Raw genomic sequence first — 24,351 nt, forward strand, 5'->3', positions numbered from 1 at the left:
TATATTGACGGCGCGTCGGGTCTTTAGTGCCGACCGTAGCGAAAAGTATTGGCTTCACCTCCCTTCAACTTTTGATGACCTCCCTCCCCCAAGGCACCAAACCACCCACACAATGGCGCCCAAACTGTCGAAACTAGGAGTGGCGCTCCAATCGCCCTCCTCCTTCCTCGCCGACGCCCACGCACTTATCCCCCTCATTGCCAAGCGCGGCGTCAAATACGGGTGGACGACCGCACCCGCCCGCTCAAAGGCCACACCAGGACGCTTCAACCAGGTCTCCGCCGGCCTGCCCATCCTCTCCGCCTCGCCCGCCGCGGCATTAAAACGAAAAGACTTCACTCTCCCCCTGCGAACGGGAGCGATGGGCATCAAGAAGGGCATGACCGCCATTTACGACCCTGAGACCGGCAAGCGCACCGCCTGCACCGTCCTCCAATTCGACCGCGTGCAAGTCGTCTCGCACAAGACGCGCGAGAAGAACGGATACTTCGCGGTGCAGGTCGGTGCGGGATGGAAGCACCAGAGCAACGTCACGAGGCCGCTTCTGGGGCACTTCACTGAGGCGGGAGTCAGCCCCAAGAGGCACGTTGTGGAGTTCAGGGTCAAGGATGCGACGGGACTGTTGCCGACGGGACAGATGATCGGACCGGAGTGGTTCGTTGAGGGACAGTTTGTGGATACGCGCTCGAACTGTAGAGGAATGGGGTTTGAGGGTGGTATGAAGAGGCATGGCTTCAGTGGACAGGGAGCGTCTCACGGTAACTCGAAGGCGCACAGACTTATGGGTTCGAGTGGTGGTTCGCAGGGAACAGGTAGCAGAGTTCTGCCGGGGAAGAAGATGCCGGGAAATATGGGTGGCCAACAGGTCACTGTGCAGAATGTCGAGGTGCTGAAGGTGGATGCTGAGAAGGGCATTATTGTGCTGAAGGGATGTGTTTCTGGGCCAAAGGGCTGCGTGGTCAAGCTTCAGGATGCGATTAAGAAGCCATGGCCAAAGGTGCCAGCTGTGCCATGGAAGAGGTAGTGGCGAAGGTTGAGGAGGTTGCTGCGTAACTCCTCAGTGAGAAGACAGCGTTGGGTGGGTTCTTGGTGTGAAGATATTGTTGAGATAAGAGTGTATATTACCAGCGGCAAGGCGTTATAGAGTGTATAGTAGACAATGATTCTACATAAAGCCTTGAGATTGCTACACTCGCTCATGGGCTGGCCCAGCTCACGGTTTGGCCGGAATATATATGAATCTAAGTTCTGGTGATGTAGATGCGGATTGCCCTACACAGAGCCTCAAATCCAGAACGGAGTTGTTGGATAATATAACCACATTACCCCAGAATACAAAGGAATATATATCGTTTGATCAGATGTTTGAGAGTAGTTGTACAGCCTATAGTAAAGTATACACGGCCCGTGCAAATCATGGCGGCCACAAAGACGCCATCCCATGCCATTTCATTCCCACGCCTCCCTTCCCTCCCCACCACCAACCCACCATCTTATCCCGACAACGTCGGACTATACGACCCCCTCCCCACCCTCTTCTGCTCCTCCTCCGCCGCCATAATCGCCTTAAACACATCCCCCCTATCCAACAAATCGACCTTCACCCCATTCTCCCCCTCCAAACTCCACTCCTCCGTCTCAAACACCCCATTCCTCCCCCCCCTCCTAAAGCTCCTAAACCGCATGGTCCCCTGCCTCTTCGACCCGCGGACTTCAAAATGGATATCGATCCGTCCGTGGAGCTGGTTCATCTCCCCCCAGATCCACGGCATCTGGTGCGCGAAGTAGATTTCGTCGCCGAGGAACTCGCGCGCGGCGGGCGAGGTGCGAAGGGCGTACATGGTGGAGGAGACGACGGAGGAGGAGGACTTTTGATAGTTGAAGATGCCGAGGGTGCAGCCGGTGAGGACAGCGATGAAGATGGGGATTGAGCGCAGCCATTTCATTCCTGAGCGCTGGATTTCTGTAGTCGCACACACATCGGTTAGCTTCTGCTTTTGCGCAGTCGGAAAACTTCCTGCTTAGGGATTCCGGGCCTCTTACTAGGTAGTTCCCTATCAGCTCTCCTCTCCATCAACGGCGCACCCCCCACCTTCGGCGGACTGACAAGTCCCCGTCTCTGCACCGTCTTTCCAGCATTCGGCGCAATCCTCGCCCTCAGCGGCGCCAACACAGCGCGCCCTCTAGCACCCAGCATTCGCGGCAGCATTGTATAATATTGTGTGTCTGTCAATTCCGAAGCCGCGCTTTGTAGTTGGGAATGCGGGTTGGGAAAACGGGGTATATAATTCGTTGTGAAGAGGGCGGCGCGGAGCTCGGGGGGTTTTTTGGATTAGTCAGCGCGAGGCTTGGAGTGAGGCTGAGGAGTGGTGGTGGGTGACGTCTTTGCTGGACTTATAAACGCTAAATTATTGGATACGATAAAGATCGTTTTGAGAGCGAGAGGTGATCGGTTATATCTACTTCCCCCTCCCTCTTATATCCATACACCCACCACCCACAAAATGGCATCCCACACCAAAGCCCACCTCCGCAAAACCTTCCAATACCCCGACCCCGACGACGACGACACACCCGAAGCACTAGATGAAGAAGGTTCTTTCTCCCCCTTTTCCCTTCCCCCAGCCAAACTTCCAAGCTAACCCCCACCCTCCCCCCAGAACAGCAGCACCTCATCACCACCCTCCGCGCCAGCGCCAGCGCCACAAACACCCTCTACACCCGCCTCTTCACCACCTTCCCCCTCCTCCTCACCCTCGCCTACCTCCCCCCCCTCTCCAGCGCGCGCGGCGCCCTCCCTCTCCTCGCTCTCACCTCGCTGATAGCCAGTGCGTGGGTGATGTATGCCTTCCCCGTTGGACGGACTGGGTGGGGGGTTGTGGATGAGTGGGCCGATGGTGCTGGGGCAACAGCGGGGGGTAAAGGTGGTAAGGAGGGGAAGGGGAAGGGGAGGGCGGGCGATATATCACCAGGGGACCAAGAGGGGCCGTTGAGAAAGTGGCTGGTACCGCTAAATGCGAGTCTGGTGGGCGTGATACTCGTAGCGGGACTCCTGGGGACCGGGGGGGGAGGGGTGAAATTGAGTGTTCTCCCGGCGCTGGCGTTGGGGGTGGTGGTCCTGGTTAAGGTGCAGGTGAGGGGGGTGGAAGCGGATGTGGAGGAGTTGGAGGGGTTGAGGTATGGGTATAAAGGCGCTTGAAGAGGCTTGAAGAGGGGGGGCGGGGGGAAGGGGGGCAAGGGGTTTGTAAATAAGTGGTGGTGGGTGGTGTGGCGTGGTGTATGAATAGTCACGAGGGTAATGAAGTAATGTGATGCAACGCGTACTTGCTTGCGTGCTACCTGTAGCGGTATCTATGCACCCTCTTCCACTGAGTTTTCGGGAATTATAATCCCCCCTCCCCCCCCAACACCTCCCTTAACCCCCTCCCCCAACCCTTGACCCCAAACCGATGTGGTATATAGCCTGTCCTGTATACCTATACCCTCCCCCAACACGCCCCCGCAACCGATTCTACACATCAATCGACTCATTAAACCTTAATACGCCATTCCCCTTCAATACGCCATCGATGCCCTCCGGCAGCCTCGGGAACGGATCGCTCAGCGGATCTATCGGCGCCTGCTGCTCCGTTGATTTATCCGTCACCAGCACGAGGCCTTCGGATTTAATCGCGTTGGTGAGCGAAGGTACCATGTCCTGTTATTCGTTAGTCCCTTCATCCCTCAAAAGACACAGCTGACCCTAGACAAAAAATGGGGGAAGGGAGGAAGGAGAAAGACATACCAAAAGCCGACTACACGAAATCAGTCCCATAAGATTATTATCCTTCGCAATCTTCACCGCCTCCTTCACACTCGTCGTGCGCCTCCCATCGCGCTCAATCCCCCCCTCAGCACTCACTATCGGCGCGTCCTCGCGGCCAAGGTCATTACACAAGAAGACAGGGAAGTTAGGCTGTTTCCAGTTCAACGCCGCGCATATGGCCGGGTTGTACGCTGAGAACACGATACTGCGCATCGCAACCGGAGGTTCCGAGCGCAGGCTCTGCGCGTGGTCGAAGATGACGGTGATGATCGCGTCGACGAAAGAGTTGATATTAGCAATCGGCCCCAAGTGAAGAGCTTCCTCCTCCTCGACCGACGGGTAGATGACCTGGATATCAACATGCAGACCGCTCGGAAGAAGATTCAGCGCCTCTTCCAGCGAGATCGCCGTGCGCGCCAGGACGTGGTGGATGAAAGCTACCTGCTCCAAACCCATGGTCGGCAGGCGCGCGAGATCAGCGTCGTTGCGGGGCCCCGATTTCAGGAACTCGGCGTAGGTGAGGCGGGTGATGGGGAGGTCGACTGCGTTGTAGGGGAGGGTCCAGCGGGGCCAGAGGACGGGGATGCCGTCCGAGGTGTGCTGGACGAAGAGCTGGATGTAGTCGCCTGATAAGCTGGAGCCGGTGATGAAGGCATTGGGGGTGTGGTCGAATTGGCTTGTTGCCTTCCAGTAGGTGTCGAAGTCGGTGATTTCTAGGGGCTTGCCGGAGAAGGGCTTGATCACTTGGAAGTTAAATGCGATTTGGCCGATGGCGCGCAGGCGCGGATCAAAGAGAGGTAGGCAGCAGCGGCCGTAGTTACTTGATAGAGTTTTGAATGTGCTGGGTAAGGCCACGGTCTTGGCGATGACCTTTGCGCCGTATGTGGGGAAAATGTCGAAATCGACAGCGAAGGACTCCAGGCTGTCGATTTGGAAGGAGACATGGCGGGTATCTTCCTGGAACGGCAGGAGGATGTTCTTTGGAATGAGATCCGAGAGCTTGGAGGAAATAGTAAGACGCGCAGCAGGATATTTGCTGTCGTGGAAAAACACCATCGGTTTCTCATCGCCCTCATCGAAGCTAATCTGGACGAATGTCTTCGTGTCCAGGAAGTTGTGGCCGTATCGGCGGAGTGGGATGATAGGTGGAGGTAAGGAGAAGTCGGGAATGCCATCGATATCAGTGCTCATCGGCATTGGCGCCGAGCTGGTCAACTGCGGCGCTAGCTGAGGTTGTGTCGACGACGCGGCTCTGGCGGGGTTGGCAATAGATGAGAGTAGTCTCATGCACTCTAAATTACCCTCCCATGCTGCGTAATACATCGCGTTGAGATCTTTCTCGTCCAGGATATCTGCACGAACTCCGACATCTAAGAGCGTCTGCATCGAAAGGACATTTCCTTCGCTAGCCGCGTGGAAAAGCGGTGTCCACGAGTAGAGCTTGTCGATTTGGTCGAGGTTTGCGCCGAATGTTTGTAATAATAGTAATAACTGCGGCGTTTGTCCTGATCTCGAGACAAGATGCTGGGGGTATAGTCCCTCAGCATCTGGCATTAATTTCGCGCCATGCCTCAGGAGTAGCTCAACTATGCCAATAGACCCGTGTTCGCACGCAAGGTTGAGAGGAACATGGTCATTGTCCTTCAACGGATCCAGCATGGCGTTGCGAACAAGTAGCATGGCCACGCATTCGAGATGGCCATGAATAATCGCGTGTATGAGAGGTGTGAAGTTGTCGTGGTCGATGAGGTCAATCGCCCCGGGGTTCGCAACAAGTAAAGCCTCCATCATATCTAACCTTCCATGCATACACGCGTAGTGCAATGGTACTCGTCCATAGACATCTGTCCGGTCGACCGCCACATTTTTACTCAACCCAACTTCGAGGACAAATGAGTTGCCGTATATCGTCGCTTGATGCAAGCAATTCCTCTCGTTTATATCGTCTTCCGAAAGGACGTCAACAAGACCCGTGTCCAGCAGAATCTGCAACGAAGGCGCAGGCGCCTCATGAATAGCTGCAAGGAAGGTCCTCGTTATCCTCTCGGTGAGCATCACATCCCTCGTCAAATCCGCCTCATTCGCCGATTTCAACCGCAACAAGAGATCCTTGAGCAACTCGAGGTTCCCCGAGATCACCGTATCCAACAACAGCGTATCCGCATCCCCCTCATCCGTCCCCAGGTGACTGCTGACAACATGCTCCGTCTGCCTCTCAATCGTAATATTATCACCCTCAGACCACGCTCCCAGCTCCTGCAAACTCATCGTCGCCTGATCCGACAACTCGCTAATAACCGCCTTATTGAAGAACGGCTGCACCTCGACCGCCCTGGACAGGTACAGCTCCTTCGTCTTCGACTTGCTGGTCTTATCCCACTTCTTCAGGATCTTCGAGAACGCCGTGCCATTGATCTCCACAAACTGCTGCAGCTTATTCAGATCATTCCCAAACTGCTGAAACCCCTCCTCGAGCGTCGTGAACTTGGCCGAGCGGCGCGACGTATTCTGGCCACGGCTCTGCATGACCTTCTTCTTATCCAACAGCGTCTTGAGACGGATCTTCAGCTCCGCCTCCTTCTGCAGGTAAAACGCATTCACCTTCTCGAGCTCGCGCTCGAGCTGGAAGAAGAACTTGGCCTTGTTGGCCTGCAGCGCCGCCTGCGAGTCAAGCGGCTCATTCTTCAGGATGTCATTCTGCGACTCCAGCAGCGGCGTCGCGGACAGCTTCTTGATCAGCTTCTTCAGCGCCTTGTAGTTGACGAAGCTCGCCGCGTACTCGGGCACCTCGAGCTGCCGCTTCTGGATCTGCTTGCCGAACTTCCTGGACGGGGGAGGCGCGTTAGTGAGGGCATTGGGGACTCGGCGCGTGGAGGGTGAGAACTTACATGTTTGCGCTGTGGATGTGGTCGCAGTGGTGAGGGGTTGCGCTTTATCTACGTGATCTCCAAAAATTCAGGTTCGCGCGGGGGAATAAGTCGACTCCTCTATGGGTCACCGGGTTTCAGGCATTGTCGGCGCTGGAGTGTTTATCTGAAAGGAAGGGGGGCTCTCAGACACAACCAGTGGTGTTGGTATTCGAGAGAGAAGAAGGAAGAGAAAGAAAGCCCTCGGCGGGAAATATTGTTGCGATGCGTGCAAAGGACGACCGACCTAGCCACTTCTTTGACAAGTGGGGTGAAGATCGGGGACTCTCGCGGGTTTCAAGTAGAGGGGGTCTGGCTCGAGTGGAATGCGAGGGGGTGAGAGTTAGTAGGTGATGGTATAGTGGGATGGGGGATGGGGGGTGGGTGGATGGGGGGATGGGGGGATGGGAGCTCACTGGTCCGCGCCAAAAGCTAATCGATAAGGCGCGGCGGCGGCAGTCCGATGCACATGGGGGGATATTAGGAATTTGAGACAACCACCGGAGTTTCGGATATCGATACTCGGCGTACCTCAAACATCCTCTTCATCACCACCGTCCCACCGGCCGTGCACTCTACACTGTCCCCACCAAAAACACCAATAAACCCCCTCCCATCACAGCCGCCGCCATCCCACTCCCCAAAAGCACAGTGACTAAACCCCGTCTCGCTCCCCTCTCTCCCCAAAACCCCTCGCCGTCCCCTCAAAAACAAGTGGGATGCCCGATTCTAACCTCCCCACGGCCGGCCAATCAGACGCCAACATGGACGCACGTGTGCCAGGCTACTCGCTCTCAAGCAACCTCATCAACGTCATGGTCGAGCGCTCTCACCACGGGCTCTCTCGCAGGCGCTCTCACAGGGTTGTTTTCTCACTTTGCATACTACAATGCAGTCTACCCAGAAGTAGCCTCGTCCCGTCCGCACGGAACTATTCATCCCACGTCCCTGCCTACTTTCGTCCAACTATCCTGCAACTGCAACGCTGCTGTACGTATGCAAGACGCGCGGGGGCCACAGCCACACCTGTCGACGCGTTCGTGGCTACGGCGGCGAGTTGTGGCGTCGGTGCCTGGCGGGATGGGCGGCTGGGAGGGTACAGGGATGGGCCGGGGAGTTGGTTGTTGAGTTGATGGGAGGGATGGTGGTGGTTGGTTGGTAGGTGCGCTGGAGTGGTTTTTGGATGGTTATCGTGAGTGGTTTTGACTTTGTGATTTACGATTTAATATGGTAGTACGTTCACCACAAGGTTGGGGAAGTAGAAGAATGATGGGTTTAGTCCACATTCACGAGATAGAAGCTATAACTATATCGAGAGTAACTGTAAAGCGTTGCTCCTCCTCCAGTTCCAAAACCCTTCATCTGCATGAACTCCTCCCCTTTCCTCAACTATACAAACCACTCCACGGTATCATCTCACAAAAGAATTTCGTCTCTCTCTCTCCCCTCACACCATAACATATCTCACTCCAAAGATCCGCGACCACCACTATGTCACCCATCTCATCCCCCTGCGCAGTTCCATTCCCATTAGTGCCTCCACCCCTCGTGCAGCCCCCCAAAATCCGCAAACAAACTTCAATGAAAAGAAAGGTCGAACTTTGTAAAACAACAACCTTCCAAATCCCCTTCCCATATTTCTCATCCCTAGATGCCAAATACCAATTGCTCCTCCCCTTATGCTCCATTGGTAACGTAAAAAACAGATATAAAAAAAAAGGGTGTAGAGTTTGTAGGAAGGTAAAACGACCTCAATCTCCTCATTCGCAAAAATTATTAAACGCCGCGGCCTCTCGTTCTCATCACCTTTCTGTCCACTCTCGAGAGAGCGTAATCGTACTAATAACACGTCGTCCACACTGCTTTTGGAGAAATCTTCGCGCTGGCACACATCCCAGCCGTCGACATCATCCAGGACTTAAAAATTCTGCGAAATCCCCGCACTAGCCTGCGTAGGAAAGTGCGACGGGTTCTCAATCCGCGTCGCCCTCCTCGCCAGATTATCCCTAATAACCGGCTGCCCCTGCGCCTCCACGGCGCCCCCACGGCCTCCATACGCCTGATCCGCATACGGCCCATCATTCGAGTAGTACTGCGCTGCGCCATACGCGCCGCCGAGGACAGCCTGCTCATCCGAGCCATCGGACGCGTGACCCGCGCTATACGAGGACGACGCGTTAGACGCGCCGCGGTGGATGTCGCCGCCCCTGTTCCCGGAGGCGGATGGGCCCATAGCACCGAGCTGCTCGACCTCATCAGAGTGCGGGCGTCCGTTGCCGATGAGGGCGTTGTCGGAGCGTGTGTCTGAGACGGGAGCTTGCGATTGTGCGCCCTCGGAGTACGCGCCTGCCGCGCCGCCAGACATGGTGGTCGATGCCTTGCGGCCAGACGTATTAGTCGTAGTTCCCCATCCGCGGTATCCAGACTCCTCTTCGCGGTGGGCTCCGTTGTCGGTCGAGCCGGCGCCGCCGACCATGCCGATGGCGGGGAGGGTGGGGTCGTTGTTGGGGTTGTAGCCGTACTCCTCGACTTCCTTTCTGCGCAACTCTTCGGCGTCCTTGCGTTGCTTGCGGCGGCGCCAGAACCAGAGGGCGAGGAGGGCGATCAGGGCTACGGCCACGATTGGGACTACGACTGCGACGGCGGTGCGCCCGGCTCCGGTGAGCCCGTGGCTGCCGGTGCCTTCGCCTGAGTTCCCGTCGTTGAGAGATGGGTCGGCGGATGTCGCGGATGTGGGTTCGGTAGATGTATCGCTGGTGGGGGTTGTCGGCGCTGCGGTCGACGAGCGCGTGACGGTCGTTTTTGAGGGGCCGTTGTTGCCGCCGCCATTGTTATTTGATGATGACGGTGGGGTAGAGGAGGGAGGCCCTTGGCTTGTTGTAGGCTCGGACGTGGTTTTAGGGGGGGCTTGCGACGTGGTAGTCGACGGCTCCTTGCTGGTTGTTGTGGGAGGAGGAGGAGCCTCGGTGGAAGAAGGAAGGTTAGTGGTGTGCTCCGAGGTAGAGGGCGCCCGTTCCGATGGCGTCGTGACTGGAGGAGCAGATGTGTCAGCAGTTTTAGATGGTTGTTCAATACCCGACGTTGGAGTTGGTGTTTCCGGAACTGTCGGGCCCATACTGGTAGTATTAGAAGACATGGTAAAACGTCGCTCAAGGGTGAGCCGTCGACGAGGTGGTCTGTACATGGCAACATTAGCACCTGCGAGTGATGAGGGAATGTGGCAGAACGGGAAGGCATATCTCACCTTTAGCTGAAAGAGGTCTGCAGAACCCTCGGTCGTGGCCAAATGGATTGCAGCAGCGATCTGGTCAACGATGAGGATTCAGTGGTGATGGATGATTGTAGCTCAAAGGAGGGCGTTGGAATGGCGCGTAAAAAAGAGAGATGCGGTGCGAGCGACAGGAGAAAGGCTGGTCTGATGGTCTCGCTTCTCTCGAGTGTGAGACCCAAACGAGTTTGGAGATGAGACAGAGGCGGCTCAACAAGGACAGTCGTCGCACACAGGTGCCCTATCCCTTCTGCGTAGATTCCCTTAGTTAGGTCTTCCGTTAGGTCGGAATCTCTCCGTTAGCACTGGTGGGTTGGCCAAGGCAGGATAATATGAAAGCTTGGAAAGGGCGGTTGCACTACTTGGGGCAAACAGGATTGGTGGATGAGAGGTGTGTTATGGAAGCTGGTGAGAGGGCTCGTAAGACACTGGCCGGCGTGAGTTTTTTCAAGGAGGAGGGCGGGTACTTGGGGGGGGGAGGGGGGGGGAGGAGGAAACAGTTGGCTGTGGATGATTGGTACACGGGACACGGAGTACGAGGTTTACAGTGCGGAGTGTGGTTTGGAGGCAGGTACCTCATGTCAGAGCTTGGAAGGGCGCCAAAATGCCTAGATCAACAGAGAGGTCCACAAAGGTACCAACGTTCAGGGCGAGCTAGAGAACTGTTAGAGTAACTAACTTGGACTGAAGAAGAGGTTGAAACTTTTCTGTCTTGCTCAAATCAAATCGTTCCCGTCGGTTGGGGGTTGGGGGTTGGGGATGGTGAGAGGGGAGCTGAGATATGTCTCTCCTTCCTGCTGTGTACAGTAACTTACAACCCCGTACGTACAGTCAGCCCAGCAACGCGAGCACTCTCCAATCTTACTTGCCGCCCAAATAAAACCCCTATATCTCAGCCACCTCACCCAACTCGACCCTACAGCCCCATCCGCCCACCTACCACTCAAGTCCGAAGCCAACCACCAAGTCAGTTCGCTATATCAGTGCAGTGTCCCACGTAGAAATCCTAGACCACAGTAGAGCGAGAAGCCATGTTCTTTCGAATTCTAGGGGCCGTCATTTAATAAGCGACCGGTTATTTGATGGAAGTGATGGGGTATAGCGGATTATATAAACATAATCCTATATAAACATAATCCGCTATACCCCATCACTTCCATCAAATAACCGGTCGCTTAGCTCAGTTGGTTAGAGCGTGGTGCTAATAACGCCAAGGTCGCGAGTTCGACCCTCGTAGTGACCAAACATCACAAATTCATTCTTTTGTCATTTTTTCCATTTTTTCCATTTTGCCCCTCATTCCCCTTGATCCAGTCAGTCTAGACGCAGCATACGGCGTTTGCCGATACTCGGGATCCATTCTTTGATCACCCAAAAAGTCAACGTGGAGACTCGAGGATTCCCCCTCTGAAATACAGAGGGACGATGAGTGGGCTTTGACATGTGAACTACGTGAAATGCATGCACAGCCGCGTTTAACGAAAACGGCTTTTCTGTATCTTTGGCTCAAAAGTTGGGTCCGTTTACACTCCGTTTTTGTTGGTGAAACGGGATCGGCTGGTTGCTTCGTGGCCCGGACTTGAGGTGTCGATTTATGACCCTTTCTTTTTGGTCCTCCCTGATCTGGTCTAACCAGGGCAAAAAGGGAATTGTGCCCTGAACATGTGACCCCACACACAAAATGCCCTTGGTATTCTCAACTCCCCCCTCAGAAGCAAAAAAGCAATCCCCCCTCACCAATCATCAGAAACAGCAAAAGTATGAAATACCGACTGGTCACTACGAGGGTCGAACTCGCGACCTTGGCGTTATTAGCACCACGCTCTAACCAACTGAGCTAAGCGACCGTGTTTGGTAATTTAATGTGACCCTCGATCCCGAATCCGCTCTTTGAACCCCTCCTCTGCTCCCCTCTCCCCCCCAAAAAAGGGCTGGCCCACCATCGGCGGCGTCGGCATAAAAACATGTTGTGAACCCCCCACCGACGTCGTCATCGGGAAAAGAGTCGGCCCGGGGAGGGACAGATGGCCGATTTGTAAAAGGAGGAAAGAAAATGGCAAAAATATGACATATTGGTCACTACGAGGGTCGAACTCGCGACCTTGGCGTTATTAGCACCACGCTCTAACCAACTGAGCTAAGCGACCTGGTTATTGATACCGGTTCTTGCGTATCGGAGTTGATCAGACGGGTTGGTATTGCTCTTGGTCAACTTTGAAGACGCTGTTGTGGAGGTGGAATGTGTGCTGGTTGGTTACTGGCGACGGTCATGGCGAGGGTGAGGGGAGAATGAGGGATGGGGAGGAAGGTGGGCTAGGTAGTAGTAGTTAGGTTTGATGTATTAGGCATCGCACCTTCCTCGAAGACGCCAGCTAAAGGTCGCTTTGGTTTTTAACTGAAAAGCGAGATTTCATAACCAGTCACCACGAAGTCGCAATGAAGAAGTGAATGAATAAAATAAAATAAGAAACAAAAATATGCCGGCCCATAGCCATAATTACAGTACTCCTTCCTCCACCTCCCTAGAAAAACGATCGGGTGCGTAGTGGTGAGTCATGCTTTCATATACAAAAACAGATGCTGCCTTTTATATCCCTCCACACAGACCATCGTCATCAAGAAGAGCAAACAAAGCCCATCCATTCGTGCCATCCCGTTCCGTCTATACAAATTACCCCCTCTATGCAACCCTAAGCCCGACGCTCCCAACGAGTGGAGAAAGAGAATGGAGATTACTCCCCATTCCTCAACCCCCAAGTCGGCTTCAGCGCCGCAATCATATCATCCTTTGTGCTGACTGAGTCGCCAGGTAAACGACTTACACGATGCGCACCATTGCGAATAGCCTGCAACTGTATCGCCGACACCCCACTGCGATTACTCCTAATACTGCCCGCATCACTCATCGTATCCTGATCACGGAACACCCTCTTCGGCGGCGCGAAATCAAGAGACGTAAACGTCCCCGAGTTCCTGAGGGAGTGCGGGCTAGGAATAACAGCTAACTCATCAAACGCGCTCACAAGCGGCCTGTGAACCGGAACAGCAGGGCTATACGGTCTCCTCTCTCCCATAGGGCTCTGAGAGCGGCCCTTGGCACGCTCTTTGTAGCTCGTAGGCGCGACGAAATCAGCCGCGTTCATGATGGCGAAGGAGTCATCCTTCAGGAGCGCGGGGGTGGGGATGGTATTCAGATCCGCAAGCGGTGCCATGGGGCGCTTCTGCTGCGCGGTATTAGGGCGACGGTTAGAGGCCGACGAGAAGGGGCGGGGTTCTTGGAAACCGGGTGCGGGGCCGCGCCACTGGGTCATAGAGCGGCCGCTCATTGAGCCGTGGAACGCGCGCGGTGGCCCGCCGGGTCCAGGGCCGTAGTTGTTGTTGAAGCCCGAGCCCTGCGAGCCGCGCGGTGGTGCCTGGCCCATGAACCTCTGAGCGCCAGGTGGCGGTGTGAAAGCGCGACGAGCCATGGGCTGCGCGTATGGCTGCGGGATGGGCGCTTCGTAGGCGTCAGCACGGGGGTCGTAGTACGCCCCGTCGTCGTAGTCTTCGTAGTACTCCCCAGCGGGCGCGGGCTTGGAGTCGTCAAAGTATTCTTTGTAGAAGGAGCGGATGCGGTTTGCGCGCACTTCGGGGTCGTCGGACTCGACTGCCAGGGTGGGGGGGAGGGGGCGGAAGCCCATGGAGATGCGGCGCGGGTCCACGCCGGGGGCGCCGAGACCGGCGTTGGCGTATTGCTCCGGGGGGACGTCCATGGAGTAGCGGCTGGCACGCTTCATGGCGGCGTCTTGGGTGGGGGATGGGGGGGTGACTACGAAGCCGTCGTTTCCGTAGTCGTCTTGTAGCCAGTTTTGGTCGTGTGTAATTTGCGGGATCTCTGGGAGGGCCGGTTTGTCTTGGGGCGATGACTGCAACCTCGGTGGGCGAGGGTTTGCTGGTAATGAGTTTGCAAATTGTGGTGGTGAGTTCTTCTGGGAATCGCGGTCGTCATCCAGAGAGGTTGGGCCCGTTGGCATGTCAAGAGCAGCGGAATCAGAGAAGGGAGATCTCTCGTTGTCTTTAGCGGGAGCAGATGGCGGAGGGGTCTCCATGCGACCTCCTCCATTGACGATTGCACCAAGGTAGTTATTGCTCAGTCTGAAGCTCGAAGTATTACGTTCACCGTCCTTTGAAGAGTCAGAGTCCCTGGGGCTCGATGGCAGTCCCTTTCTCTGGACACCTCCGTCCAGTGACGAGTTCTTGGGGAAGTATGCAGGTTCGATATGTGCGGGTCCGTTCTCAGGCAGAGCGTTCTTTGCCAATGAGGCTTGGCGAGGAGGTGGTAAAAACTCGTTGTTGCCTTGCCCATCAGTGCTACCCATCTGGCTGGCATTTCGGACCAAGCCGAAGGCAGTAGTTGACTTTCCACTGTGGCCAGTGTGCCCAGTATAGGTAGACGAGCCATCTCCACGTCTTGGTGCTCCGAATCCGCTGCGCATAGAAGCATTGTCATTTTGGAGTTCGTTCACCGGGCGGTAAGGGTCCTCCTTGTTGTGGATCGACCTCGACAGAGAATGCAGGGACTCGGTTGAGTTATTCAGTCCTGGCGGGAGAAGATAAGGGCTGTTGATGATGTCCAAGGACAACTGGCCTCGGTGGCCAGGCTTCTCGCTCATATCATAGTCGGACAGACCATTAGGGAGCTTCTTGCCCTTCCTTGCTCCAGGGTGAGGTGGCATTCCGAGGCCGAAGTCAAGAGACTTGTGCTTATCGTTGGCATCCTCCTCTCTCGTCTTGCGGATGTGTCTGCGGTGCAGGTAGATTAAAGCGATGATAATGATCACAACAGGGACACTAGGTCATGATTAGCAGTGAATTTACCGACGGGAACATTGTCAACTCACGTCACACCGACAATGATGGCAATAGTCGAAGATGACGCGGATTGCGGCTTCTCACACTTCGAGGAAGTGTCCTTAGGTCCGCACTCGGCTGTTGTAGATGCCGCAGAGGCACTCGACGTAGTACTATCGCCGGACGAAGAAGTACCCGATGAAGTGGTATCACCTAGCGGGGAGCGGGGGAGGAGAAGAGAGGGAGTTGGCTGGGTGTATGATTTAATCAAAGTCGGAGCACCGCCCATCGTGAGCGGCCAGTGGATGTCATTGAGGTGCGGCTCCTCAGCGGCCTTCTTCTCTAGAGGAAAGGAGTGGATATCTTCAGCTGCAAGGCGGGTATCCATGGTGGATTTGTGTTGTCGGTCCTGCCGTGAAGCCTCCCGTGTAAGTGAAGGCTTCCGGTAATGAAGGTTGATGTGAATTTATTTGTTGGGGTCGAGTTGCGGAGAGTGAGCTTGTGGGTAGACTGTCGCAATGTATGACTTTAGATGCGATGATTTCGTCAGCCGGGATGGACGCTGTTTCTATGCTGTATTGACTGATGCTGCTATCATAGACGTCGTGGTAGAATGAAAACAATCGACAAAAACGGAACTCAAAAGTCGATGAACTGGCAGTGCTGGACCGTTGAAAAGAGTGACTTGGAATGAAGGACTTCGGGGTCAGGACTCGAAATGAGGGACAGTTATTGCTGAAGTAGCAAATGTGGGTTTTTAAATGAATGGCAGTCCTGCTCGGCAGGGACTATTGAATTATGGAAAGACGCAACTTGGATTGTTGTGATGGGCGGTTACATCAGGCTCGACGACGACGACGAGAAGGGAACAAAGGACGAAGGTCCCAAGGCTCCAAGGCTCCAAGCTCCAACCAAGGCTCCAAGGCTCCAAGGCTCCAAGGCTCCAAGGCTCCAAGGCTCCAGCTCCAAGCTCCAAGGCTCAAAGGTGCGTGGTGCGAGGAGAAGTTCTGGCACTGGGATGGGTTCGATGGTGCCTGGGACGGTATAGACAGTGAGGCGGAGGTGAAAACCTGGGGGCTTGACGGCGGGATGCTGGAAATTGAAACAGCGGATATCCCCTACGGCGCGTTCAGTAGGGTTAACATAGATTGGTGATCAAATGTGCATACCATATTGGCTATAGTAGCACATTCTATATATACAACCAACCCCTTCATCTGTCGCCCCCACAACCCGAATCCCAAAGTGGTTTAACTCAGGAACATGAACGAGATTGAAGTCTGCCACCAAATCGATAGTCAGACTCTACTTGTGGAACGTTCCATTCCCCCCCCCTACCCCCCCTACCCCCCCTACCCCCCCCCCCTTACCACCCCCTCCTGATTCGACGAGGAAAAAACGGCTGGTCAGCAAAAAAGCCCCAACTCACCAAGTCCTTTACATGCATATGTACTCGAGTATACAAGCATATCTCCCAAGACAGGCCAAATTATGACCCTGCTAAACAACCGAAATGAGTGCTGATCTTAGGGCCAATATTTAATCAATTTCCACAGCTAGAAGCAAGGCATGCTGGTCGTAAGTTACGCCTCAGCCGGGACGGTCGCGTTCGAGATGCTTCTTCAGCTCAGCAAGTTTTGACCAAGACTTGGAGACGCGGCTCGGCGCTGTTTGACGTACGGGTTTCTGGGAGTCGATGAGATGTGACAGAGTGCGGGGCCTGACAGCGAGAGAGCTTGGGTCTGCTTCAGTTGTCTCGGCCCCACATGAGGTCATTCGTGGTTTGTAGCATAGTTGAACAACGAGTCAGTTCCAAGTCGTGAATCCCCAAAACGCGAAAATGGAGAGGTAGGTAGGTATCATAACTAGTCGAGAGCGTCCACCGTCGTCATATTGCCCGTCAAAAACATCATATGTTCCTAAACTAGAGCATCGGCCGTGTCGTAAAACTGTCCGTTAAACATCAACATGTTCAAATTTCACCAGCCCTCCTCCTATCCTTCCTTCCAATGAAATGCCCATTACATATCACCCATCCCGCACTCAAGCATCCTTTGCCCCATCCTTCTTCTCATCCTTCACACCCTCAGCAGTATCCGACTTAACCGCAGCCCCACCTCCCTCCGCAGCACCTCCAACCTTCTTCGCCTCACCCTTCCCCTCCTTCCCCGCAGCCTTAACCTCCTCATCCTTCCCTCCTTCCCCTCCTTCCCCTCCTTCCCCTCCTTCCCCTCCTTCCCCTCCTTCCCCTCCCTCCCCTCCTTCCCCTCCTTCCCCTCCTTCCCCTCCTTCCCCTCCTTCCCCTCCTTCCCCTCCTTCCCCTCCTTCCCCTCCTTCCCCTCCTTCCCCTCCTTCCCCTCCTTCCCCTCCTTCCCCTCCTTCCCCTCCTTCCCCCAGCCTTAACCTCCTTCTCATCCTCACTATCCCCCAAACTAAACGGGTCATTGTCACCCTCCCCAACCGGATTCGGATCCACAGAGCTCAGCGGCTGCCACTTACTCTGCTTCCCCGAAGCCGGCGTCGTCGCATCCTTCGCCGCGCGCGGCGGTCCCCCATACACATCGATCTCCTCCGGCGGCCTGTTCTGGAACGACACCTTGCGACTCCCATCATTCGACCTCGGCGTCGCGGGCGTGGGCTTGAAGAGGTCGTGGTTGGCTAAGGGGCGGGTGGAGCGGCGCGCGTTGCCTGGGCTCTGGTTAGGAAGGGAGGTCGAGCGAGGTGTCACAATGTGGTGTAGCTCACTAGTATCATCGTTCAACTGTATGCCCGTGAAGTCATCGCTGAGGACCTGAGGATCCGCATCGTAGCGACGATAATTGTATTGCTGGTTCTGGTAGCCCTGGTTGTAGCCCTGTTCCTGGCGCTGCTGCTCTGCGTGGATGTCGCTGAGGTCGTCCCCGTCGATGCGCTTCTTGAGGTTGGTGAACCACCCGTTCACTTTGCTCTGTGTCTCGATGAAGCCTTTGCGTAGGTTCTCCTTGATCACTGGGAGGTCGTCGTCGATGAAGCTGTACTCGTCCTCCTCGTGGTACGAACCCGAGCGCTGGTTCGGTCCGCGTTGGGGGCCTCCCCTGTTGCGGTTGCGGTCCTGGGATGAATCGAAGTGCTCAGCCAGTTGCCGCGCGTAGAGCTCATCCGCCTCCAACTGCGTCAACTCAGGTCCAGCGCGAACAGGCCTAGGTGGCTGAGGAGGTGCCGCTTGCTCAGCGATAGTAGCCGCCTCAGCAGCTGCCTCTGGATCGGTCATGCCGAGGAGAGCGTTGAATGCAGGCTCGATTTTGCCGCCGCTAGCAATCAAGACGGCCTTGATAACCGCAGCCTCGACTCCAGGGAACGCCTCCTTCAGGGTATTCTCCGCCTGTTGTTGCGCGCTGAGCGGCCTTGGGGGCTTCGCGGGTGCCTGTTCGGTTTCTGTGCCTGCGGCTGGCTGGCCGCCGGGAGCTGTGGTCTGCTCACCGCTCGCCACGGGCGTTTCTTGAACATCGTCGTCGTCCATTTCCAGTGGTCGTGCGGTTGTTGGGGATTCGGCGCCGGAGCTGGTCTTCGTCTGTGTGATTATGTCAGTGAGCTAGCTGTGGTTTGTAGGATGACGTTGCATGGATGGTGGAGGCAATCCTACCGGTGGTGGGGATTCGGTTCTCTTAGGAGAGGACATGATTGTCGGAAAGGGGTTGGGGGAAGATGGCAAAGATGATTTTATATCAAGCTTGGTGCCTAAGTACGCGTACGTAAATCGCAGAGGATCTATAGTCGTCGTAAGTGCTGTAAAAAGACGATTGCTTGCGCCTCACGACTTCAACGTCTTGTACCGCTTCGGGTGACGACGCCCTAGCCACCGAGGGGCTAATCCACGCCACATGCGACGCTTGGCATAAGGCTGACATTTTGGCCTTAATAATAAGGCATAAATAATTATGTAGCACAGAATTGCCCTTCAGCCTTCTCTCTCTTCCAACCCATGTGAGAGATAGAACCATTCCGAAAGTCGCGGCGGAAGAAGTATGAGGGTTCATTACATGATAGGTCAGAGACAACAAGGGTTATTTTAGTCATGGCAGATTTCGATCTTGCTACGAGCTTCATTCCCTCGTTATATAAACCCGCGTCACTACTGCCCATAGCAAAACATCGTGAGAGACTTCTTTATACCATTGAAACCCATGCGGTTACTATAGTGGTTGGCCAGACCGGGTGCGGTAAAAGCACCCAGCTGCCTCAGTTTTTAGAAAAGGCTGGGTGGTGTTCTGAAGGCAAGGCTATTGCTATTACTCAGGCGAGTTTCTCTACCCGCATTTGAGGCATCGAAGCTAACTGCAAGATAGCCTCGAAGAGTAGCTGCTACGACAGTTGCCACAAGAGTCGCTGAAGAGTTCGGATGTACCCTCGGGCAGGAAGTTGGCTATTCGATCCGTTTCGAGGATGTGACTTCAGCGGCCACAAATATCAAGTTCCTAACGGATGGGCTTCTGCTTCGAGAGGCATTGGTGGACCCATTATTATCTCGATATTCCGTTATCATGGTCGATGAAGCTCACGAAAGATCTCTCAGTACAGATGTTTTATTGGGGGTTCTACGGAAAATCCATAACAGGAGGCCGGAGCTGAGAATCATCGTGAGCAGCGCTACACTTCAAGCAGAAGAGTTCCTCACCTTCTTTACTGCCGAAGACAGTGCCACCACGAAGGATTCAAATGGGACAGAAAGCGGCAAAGATGCGGGCGCAATTGTTAGTCTGGAAGGCAGGATGTATCCAGTGGACATTCTCTACACGGAGTCGCCCGCAGAGGACTATTTAGAGATGGCAATCCAAACAGTCTTCGACATTCACACGAAAGAGCCAAAAGGAGATATCTTAGTCTTCCTGACAGGCCGCGAAGAGATTGATAAGGCTGTGCAAGCAATCTCAGGACGATCAGCGCAACTGCACCCCCGCGCAGAGACAATGATGGCCCTTCCCCTGTACGCCGGTCTTTCTACAGACCAGCAAATGTACGTCTTCGAGCCAGCACCCGAAAACACACGCAAAGTTATCTTCTCCACAAACATAGCCGAAGCATCCGTAACAATCGACGGCATCATCTACGTAGTCGACAGTGGCTTCGTCAAACTCCGCGCCTTCAACCCCATGACCAGCATCGAAACTCTCACCGCAACTCCCATTTCAAAAGCCTCAGCAACACAGCGAGCCGGGCGAGCAGGCCGCACAAAACCAGGGAAATGCTTCCGTCTCTACACCGAATCCGATTACACCTCTCTCCCCCAATCCAGCATCCCCGAGATCCAACGTTCAAACCTCGCACCTGTCATCCTCCAGCTCAAGGCCCTAGGCATTGACAACATCGCGCGCTTCGGCTTCTTCACCTCTCCCCCCGCAGAACTCGTTATTCGCGCCCTCGAACTCCTCTACTCCCTGGGCGCGCTCGATACATACGCCAAGCTCACCCGTCCCCTGGGCGTGCGAATGGCCGAGCTTGCTATAGAACCCATGCTTTCAAAAGCCCTTCTCAGCGCATCATCATTCAATGTACTAAGTGAGATGCTCACCATAGCCGCCATGACGAGTCTCGGCGGCAGCGTATGGATCGAGCACTCCGACGAGCGCAAACGGCTCGAGATGACGCGACGGAAATTCGCAGCTGAAGAAGGCGACCACCTCACGCTGCTTAATGTGTATCAAGCGTTCATCACTACGGGAAAGAAGGATGTGAAGTTCTGCCGCGACAATTCGCTGAATTTCAAGAGCATGACCAGAGCGGTGAGCGTGCGGGGACAGCTGAAGCGGATGCTCGAGCGCTTTGGAATCGCTGTGGATGAGACGTTGAGTAGGAATGCGAATAAACAAGCGTTAGGTGCAGGTGGTATGGATAAGGGAGAGGCGATACGGCGATGCTTGACGACGGGATTCTTTGCGCATGCGGCGAAGATGCAGCCGGATGGGACGTTTAGGAATGTAGCTGGGGGGACGGTGTTGCATGCGCATCCGAGCTCGTTGATGTTTAATCGGAAGGCGGGGTGGGTTGTTTTTCAGGAGGTTATGGAGGTGGGGGGGAAGACGTATGTTAGGGAGGTTACGAAGATTGAGAAGGATTGGTTGGTGGAGTATGCGCCGGAGTTTTATAAGGCGAAGTGAGGGTGATGGGAGTGGGGTTGGGAAGCATTATGCTGGGAGTTTGGGGAAATGGATATCGTAGAATACTGATATAGGCTTGACATGAACCCATCTATATAAACCGAATATGCTAAATCTTAATTGTCAATTAAATTGTGGTGGAGCAATTTAAATTCGCAGTATATAATTTTATATCAGCACAAGAAAATAAATATAATGAAGCAAAACTTTAAAATAATTCAAGTAAATACTATCATAACTAACGATCAGCAATACATAAATTCCATTAAAACAACAAATCCCTCTACCTGTACACGAATACACGAATATACGAACATCAATCTACCTACTTTACCACCCTAGTCGACGTCACCCCTCCTCCCCCAGCCACGAACGAGGGGAACATCGAAGCGAGCCCTCTACATAACCCACAATACGAAATCTACCTGCAACAAACCACCCAAGCGGCTTTAGCTCACTTGGGAGAGCGCCAGACTGAAGACAACTTCGGTTCGATATCTGGAGGCACTGTGTTCGATCCACAGAAGCCGCATTCATCTGCGAATCGGGGATTACCTCGACTAACGAACACTTATTTTTTTGCCATTTTTTTCTGCGTGGGGGTATTGTGCGCACATAGATGGGGGAGGCTTGAGAGGGACGAGACATTGGTTTAAGGCACCAATGTATGTTATTGGACTGGAGATGTGTGTGCGTCACGGCAGCTGATTTTTTTGGGATATGGACGAGTTTTCTCCATGTTCATATTATTTCATATTGTGGTTGGTATATATATGCATCTCTAAAAAACAAATCCGAACACCACGCCCAATGCTTCCCACAATGCCGCTGTACTGTACTGTGTACCACCTATGCCCTATTACCCTGTCTTAACTGGACAGTTCCATACCTCTGAAAGAGCTGGCGAACTATCATAACCCCAAACAAGGACAAACCATACGTGCGAACAGGCCCGATAGCCCCAGGAACCACTGTATTCGACACCACCAATATGTACACCGCAGCCGCAGACTCAACAGCAGCAAGGATAGCAAAAGCGGCGCTCCACTTCGAGGCCGTCTTGGATATCGCAACCGTAGTATGATCCATAAGTGACCGGAGCCCAATGAGTATACACCCCGTCATCGCCGCCTGAGTCATCGATCTCGAATACTCCGTCGGCCTATGGAACGAGAGATTCCAAAACCACAATAAAACACCAAGTGCCACAGCGGTGAGGTTCCCAGACAACACCGATACTGGTGAGCTACCCTGTGACTGCGCCTTTCCCCTCGCAGCCCGCTCGTTCTCCGCTGCTTCCCGCTCGTCAAACGAGAAGGCCGCTCCAAATGCGTCCGCCAACCCCGTAGTATCTTCATGAGAATCAGGTGGGAAAAACTTCGGCTGTGCAAACACAGCGTCCTGACGACTGGATTCTCTAGGCGCCCGAGAACCCTGGCTTGGTAGCATATTCAACGTCATTTTATTGAAGAAGTTCTGCTTCACCTCCTCGGAAGGGGCTGATAGTAGAGGCTGGTTTGGTGGATTTCGAAGTTTTCGTGCTGGTGTGATTGGGGCTGGGGGGACTTTGAACCAGAATGGTGAGAATTCTGGGCCGGATGGTGCTTGGTTGAAGTGTTGTCCGTCTCTTTGTGCGGATAAACCGCTGTTGAACGCTCGGTGCGCGGATTGGCTGGGCATCCATTCCATCTCATCTGGATCTGGGGCGTTGGCAACCTCCATTGACGTCGATTGTCCATTATTAGATGAGTATTTGCCCATAGCTCCCCTATTAGTTGGTGAAAATGGCGATGGGGAGCCCGTGATGCTTAGCGCCGAGCTTGATTTGGACAGAGTTTCTCGATTGCGGCATGATATATTAGATATAGACCCAGGGGAATCCCAAGGTTTCGACTGCGCAAAATTCGTCCTCGGCGTTCCTTGGGACGATACTGGCGAAGACGCTCCGACGGGCTCTTGAGAAATACTATTCAGGGCTTCGTATAAGCTATTGGGAGCATGGCTAGGTGATGATGTTGCTTTCCGTTTAGCAATGAGAGCTTCGCGGTCAGGCGTTGATGAAAATAGGGGTTTCGACCTGGCGATGACTTTCTTGGTTGTTGTCATAGAAACCTAAGAAAGTCAGTATGTCTGAAGGTAAAGCGACTAGTTATTGAACTTACCCAAGCTGTGAAGGCGAACATAAACGTATGTGCAGCCATATTTACCGACGATTTAGCATCGCCGAGAATCGATTTACCACTGATATACCAAAGGAGTCCGCGAGCTAATAACAGCACGACTTGGTGTGAATACCACGATTCCAGGCCATGAACCTTATGAAGCCCATTCTTGATCGTGTATCGAAACTCCGGATTCCACCATAGGGAGCCCAGGGAGAGGAGCAAGCTTGCCGTAGCTAAATCAGGAAGCCGCTGTGCTACCACATCTGAAAGATGCGACCCAGCTGATAAAACGGGGTTGACCAAGCGATACAGGAACGGGCGTGAGGGGCCCATTCCGTCGTCAAGGATAGAATCTCCCAGGATAGAATCCCCTGCAAAAGAATCCACCGCAACAGGCTGAAAGCCCTCAAGGAGGGCCATAACCTCACAGGCCAGCTGCAAATAGATCCCAGTTGTCCAAGCTACCTTCCCCCCGTATTGTATTCTTTCTAACCAAGTGCGCTTGGCCTTTCGTCCAGGGCCACCATTCCTTCGGGTCCTCTCCAATTGTCTTCCATGCGCATCGACCTTGGCACTGTAGACGGCGCGCTTCATGCGATCCTGGACCTTGTCTACACAGTTTTCGCAGACCTGGGGATACCGCTCTTCTAGTTGCTGTTCGAAACGTTGGATATTTTGTGACAATCTATCGTAATCGGGATGATCTGGATCTTCTGGGAGGTATTGCGCTAATGAGGAGCGATAGAGATGTTGATTTTTGATGCATGTTTGGCAAAATACGGAGTCGTCAGCCGACGCTGTCGACCATGTTGGAGGAGGAATGGCCTTCGCAAATGACCTGCCTGGCGAGGCTTCTTCGAATGTAGCTACCGGGGGATCCGTAATATCTCCATTCTGTAACGTATTAGAAGTTATCAATGCAAGCAAATGAATCGCGTTTTACCTCATCCAAGTAGTTTACTGCCTCGCAGTTGGCGCACTCCCACTGGCGAATGCTACCATCCTGCCTGCGCGTTGACTTTCGGTTACAATAAAAGCAAACGAGAGGTCGACCCAGAGAGGAAGCCATGCGTTTCTATGCATCTAGTTTCGTTGTATGGACGGGAAATTGTAAATATTCGCAAGCTGTGTGTTTCAACTTTTGTGGATTCTGCCGTATTCCGAGCACCGCCTGGGGGTGGCTGTAGGGGTGGTAGGCGGTGAAGCGCACTGTGTTAACTTAGTATCAGGTCAAGGTGTTGGC

General features: G+C 54.1%; 11 protein-coding genes and 3 non-coding genes across 14 annotated transcripts; 5 read left to right on the forward strand and 9 right to left on the reverse strand.

Moving 5' to 3' along the window:
• Positions 1-88: 88 nt before the first annotated feature.
• Positions 89-1,357, forward strand: MRPL9 (54S ribosomal protein L9, mitochondrial). The gene has a single exon (XM_024467493.1). The coding sequence runs from the start codon at positions 113-115 to the stop codon at positions 1,022-1,024; it is 912 nt and encodes a 303-aa protein (XP_024325149.1). The 5' UTR covers positions 89-112; the 3' UTR covers positions 1,025-1,357.
• Positions 1,352-2,908, reverse strand: VC83_03852 (uncharacterized protein). The gene is made up of 2 exons (XM_024467494.1): positions 2,044-2,908; positions 1,352-1,963 (listed from the first exon to the last, which is right to left on the reverse strand). Exons 1-2 carry the CDS (start codon positions 2,207-2,209, stop codon positions 1,494-1,496), a joined length of 636 nt encoding a protein of 211 aa, XP_024325148.1. The 5' UTR covers positions 2,210-2,908; the 3' UTR covers positions 1,352-1,493.
• VC83_03853 (uncharacterized protein) lies at positions 1,581-3,214 on the forward strand. The gene is made up of 2 exons (XM_024467495.1): positions 1,581-2,595; positions 2,661-3,214. The coding sequence occupies exons 1-2, from the start codon at positions 2,505-2,507 to the stop codon at positions 3,197-3,199; spliced, it is 630 nt and encodes a 209-aa protein (XP_024325147.1). The 5' UTR covers positions 1,581-2,504; the 3' UTR covers positions 3,200-3,214.
• Positions 3,215-3,410: 196 nt separating this feature from the next.
• On the reverse strand, positions 3,411-7,079 carry PHO81 (phosphate system positive regulatory protein pho81). Its single transcript, XM_024467496.1, has 3 exons — positions 6,694-7,079; positions 3,785-6,629; positions 3,411-3,697 (listed from the first exon to the last, which is right to left on the reverse strand). Coding segments are annotated over exons 1-3 (3,033 nt in total). The 5' UTR covers positions 6,696-7,079; the 3' UTR covers positions 3,411-3,511.
• Positions 7,080-8,096: 1,017 nt separating this feature from the next.
• VC83_03855 (uncharacterized protein) lies at positions 8,097-8,399 on the reverse strand (the record flags this gene model as incomplete). The annotated part of the gene is made up of 1 exon (XM_024467497.1): positions 8,097-8,399. One exon carries the CDS (start codon positions 8,397-8,399, stop codon positions 8,097-8,099), a length of 303 nt encoding a protein of 100 aa, XP_024325145.1.
• Positions 8,400-8,629: 230 nt separating this feature from the next.
• Positions 8,630-10,432, reverse strand: VC83_03856 (uncharacterized protein; the record flags this gene model as incomplete). Its single annotated transcript, XM_024467498.1, has 2 exons — positions 9,956-10,432; positions 8,630-9,887 (listed from the first exon to the last, which is right to left on the reverse strand). The coding sequence occupies exon 2, from the start codon at positions 9,845-9,847 to the stop codon at positions 8,630-8,632; it is 1,218 nt and encodes a 405-aa protein (XP_024325144.1). The 5' UTR covers positions 9,848-9,887; positions 9,956-10,432.
• Positions 10,433-11,147: 715 nt separating this feature from the next.
• Positions 11,148-11,222, forward strand: VC83_03857 (the record flags this gene model as incomplete). Its single annotated transcript has 1 exon — positions 11,148-11,222. It is a non-coding gene; the product is annotated as a tRNA-Ile (tRNA).
• Positions 11,223-11,751: 529 nt separating this feature from the next.
• VC83_03858 lies at positions 11,752-11,826 on the reverse strand (the record flags this gene model as incomplete). The annotated part of the gene is made up of 1 exon: positions 11,752-11,826. It is a non-coding gene; the product is annotated as a tRNA-Ile (tRNA).
• Positions 11,827-12,051: 225 nt separating this feature from the next.
• VC83_03859 lies at positions 12,052-12,126 on the reverse strand (the record flags this gene model as incomplete). Its single annotated transcript has 1 exon — positions 12,052-12,126. It is a non-coding gene; the product is annotated as a tRNA-Ile (tRNA).
• Positions 12,127-12,422: 296 nt separating this feature from the next.
• Positions 12,423-15,744, reverse strand: VC83_03860 (uncharacterized protein). The gene is made up of 2 exons (XM_024467499.1): positions 14,860-15,744; positions 12,423-14,809 (listed from the first exon to the last, which is right to left on the reverse strand). Exons 1-2 carry the CDS (start codon positions 15,195-15,197, stop codon positions 12,712-12,714), a joined length of 2,436 nt encoding a protein of 811 aa, XP_024324885.1. The 5' UTR covers positions 15,198-15,744; the 3' UTR covers positions 12,423-12,711.
• VC83_03861 (uncharacterized protein) lies at positions 15,608-16,111 on the forward strand (the record flags this gene model as incomplete). Its single annotated transcript, XM_024467500.1, has 1 exon — positions 15,608-16,111. The coding sequence occupies one exon, from the start codon at positions 15,608-15,610 to the stop codon at positions 15,962-15,964; it is 357 nt and encodes a 118-aa protein (XP_024324886.1). The 3' UTR covers positions 15,965-16,111.
• A 741-nt stretch (positions 16,112-16,852) lies between these two features.
• On the reverse strand, positions 16,853-18,707 carry CUE5 (ubiquitin-binding protein cue5; the record flags this gene model as incomplete). The annotated part of the gene is made up of 4 exons (XM_024467501.1): positions 18,432-18,707; positions 17,555-18,359; positions 17,214-17,497; positions 16,853-16,999 (listed from the first exon to the last, which is right to left on the reverse strand). The coding sequence occupies exons 1-4, from the start codon at positions 18,465-18,467 to the stop codon at positions 16,853-16,855; spliced, it is 1,272 nt and encodes a 423-aa protein (XP_024324883.1). The 5' UTR covers positions 18,468-18,707.
• Positions 18,702-21,145, forward strand: VC83_03863 (uncharacterized protein). The gene has a single exon (XM_024467502.1). It carries the CDS (start codon positions 19,330-19,332, stop codon positions 20,941-20,943), a length of 1,614 nt encoding a protein of 537 aa, XP_024324884.1. The 5' UTR covers positions 18,702-19,329; the 3' UTR covers positions 20,944-21,145.
• A 20-nt stretch (positions 21,146-21,165) lies between these two features.
• VC83_03865 (uncharacterized protein) lies at positions 21,166-24,284 on the reverse strand. Its single transcript, XM_024467503.1, has 3 exons — positions 24,052-24,284; positions 23,106-24,002; positions 21,166-23,055 (listed from the first exon to the last, which is right to left on the reverse strand). Exons 1-3 carry the CDS (start codon positions 24,175-24,177, stop codon positions 21,793-21,795), a joined length of 2,286 nt encoding a protein of 761 aa, XP_024324882.1. The 5' UTR covers positions 24,178-24,284; the 3' UTR covers positions 21,166-21,792.
• Positions 24,285-24,351: the final 67 nt, after the last annotated feature.

The sequence above is a fragment of the Pseudogymnoascus destructans genome (assembly GCF_001641265.1).
Source record: "Pseudogymnoascus destructans isolate 20631-21 unplaced genomic scaffold scaffold_8, whole genome shotgun sequence".
In the NCBI taxonomy this organism is placed as follows: domain Eukaryota; kingdom Fungi; phylum Ascomycota; class Leotiomycetes; order Thelebolales; family Thelebolaceae; genus Pseudogymnoascus; species Pseudogymnoascus destructans.

Excerpts from the sequence above, each read along its gene's own strand:
- VC83_03865 (XM_024467503.1), bottom strand. The coding sequence starts at position 24,177 with ATGGCTTCCTCTCTGGGTCGACCTCTCGTTTGCTTTTATTGTAACCGA. Across the intron at positions 24,003-24,051 it reads CAGTAAACTACTTGGATGAG|AATGGAGATATTACGGATCC; the intron begins GTAAAACGCGAT and ends AATACGTTACAG. Across the intron at positions 23,056-23,105 it reads TGTTCGCCTTCACAGCTTGG|GTTTCTATGACAACAACCAA; the intron begins GTAAGTTCAATA and ends TGACTTTCTTAG.
- VC83_03860 (XM_024467499.1), bottom strand. The coding sequence starts at position 15,197 with ATGGATACCCGCCTTGCAGCTGAAGATATCCACTCCTTTCCTCTAGAG. Across the intron at positions 14,810-14,859 it reads GCCATCATTGTCGGTGTGAC|TGTCCCTGTTGTGATCATTA; the intron begins GTGAGTTGACAA and ends ATCATGACCTAG.
- VC83_03863 (XM_024467502.1), top strand. The coding sequence starts at position 19,330 with ATGGTCGATGAAGCTCACGAAAGATCTCTCAGTACAGATGTTTTATTG.
- PHO81 (XM_024467496.1), bottom strand. Across the intron at positions 3,698-3,784 it reads TTTCGTGTAGTCGGCTTTTG|GACATGGTACCTTCGCTCAC; the intron begins GTATGTCTTTCT and ends AACGAATAACAG.
- VC83_03852 (XM_024467494.1), bottom strand. The coding sequence starts at position 2,209 with ATGCTGCCGCGAATGCTGGGTGCTAGAGGGCGCGCTGTGTTGGCGCCG. Across the intron at positions 1,964-2,043 it reads AGCTGATAGGGAACTACCTA|AAATCCAGCGCTCAGGAATG; the intron begins GTAAGAGGCCCG and ends GTGCGACTACAG.
- MRPL9 (XM_024467493.1), top strand. The coding sequence starts at position 113 with ATGGCGCCCAAACTGTCGAAACTAGGAGTGGCGCTCCAATCGCCCTCC.
- VC83_03853 (XM_024467495.1), top strand. The coding sequence starts at position 2,505 with ATGGCATCCCACACCAAAGCCCACCTCCGCAAAACCTTCCAATACCCC. Across the intron at positions 2,596-2,660 it reads CGAAGCACTAGATGAAGAAG|AACAGCAGCACCTCATCACC; the intron begins GTTCTTTCTCCC and ends CCCTCCCCCCAG.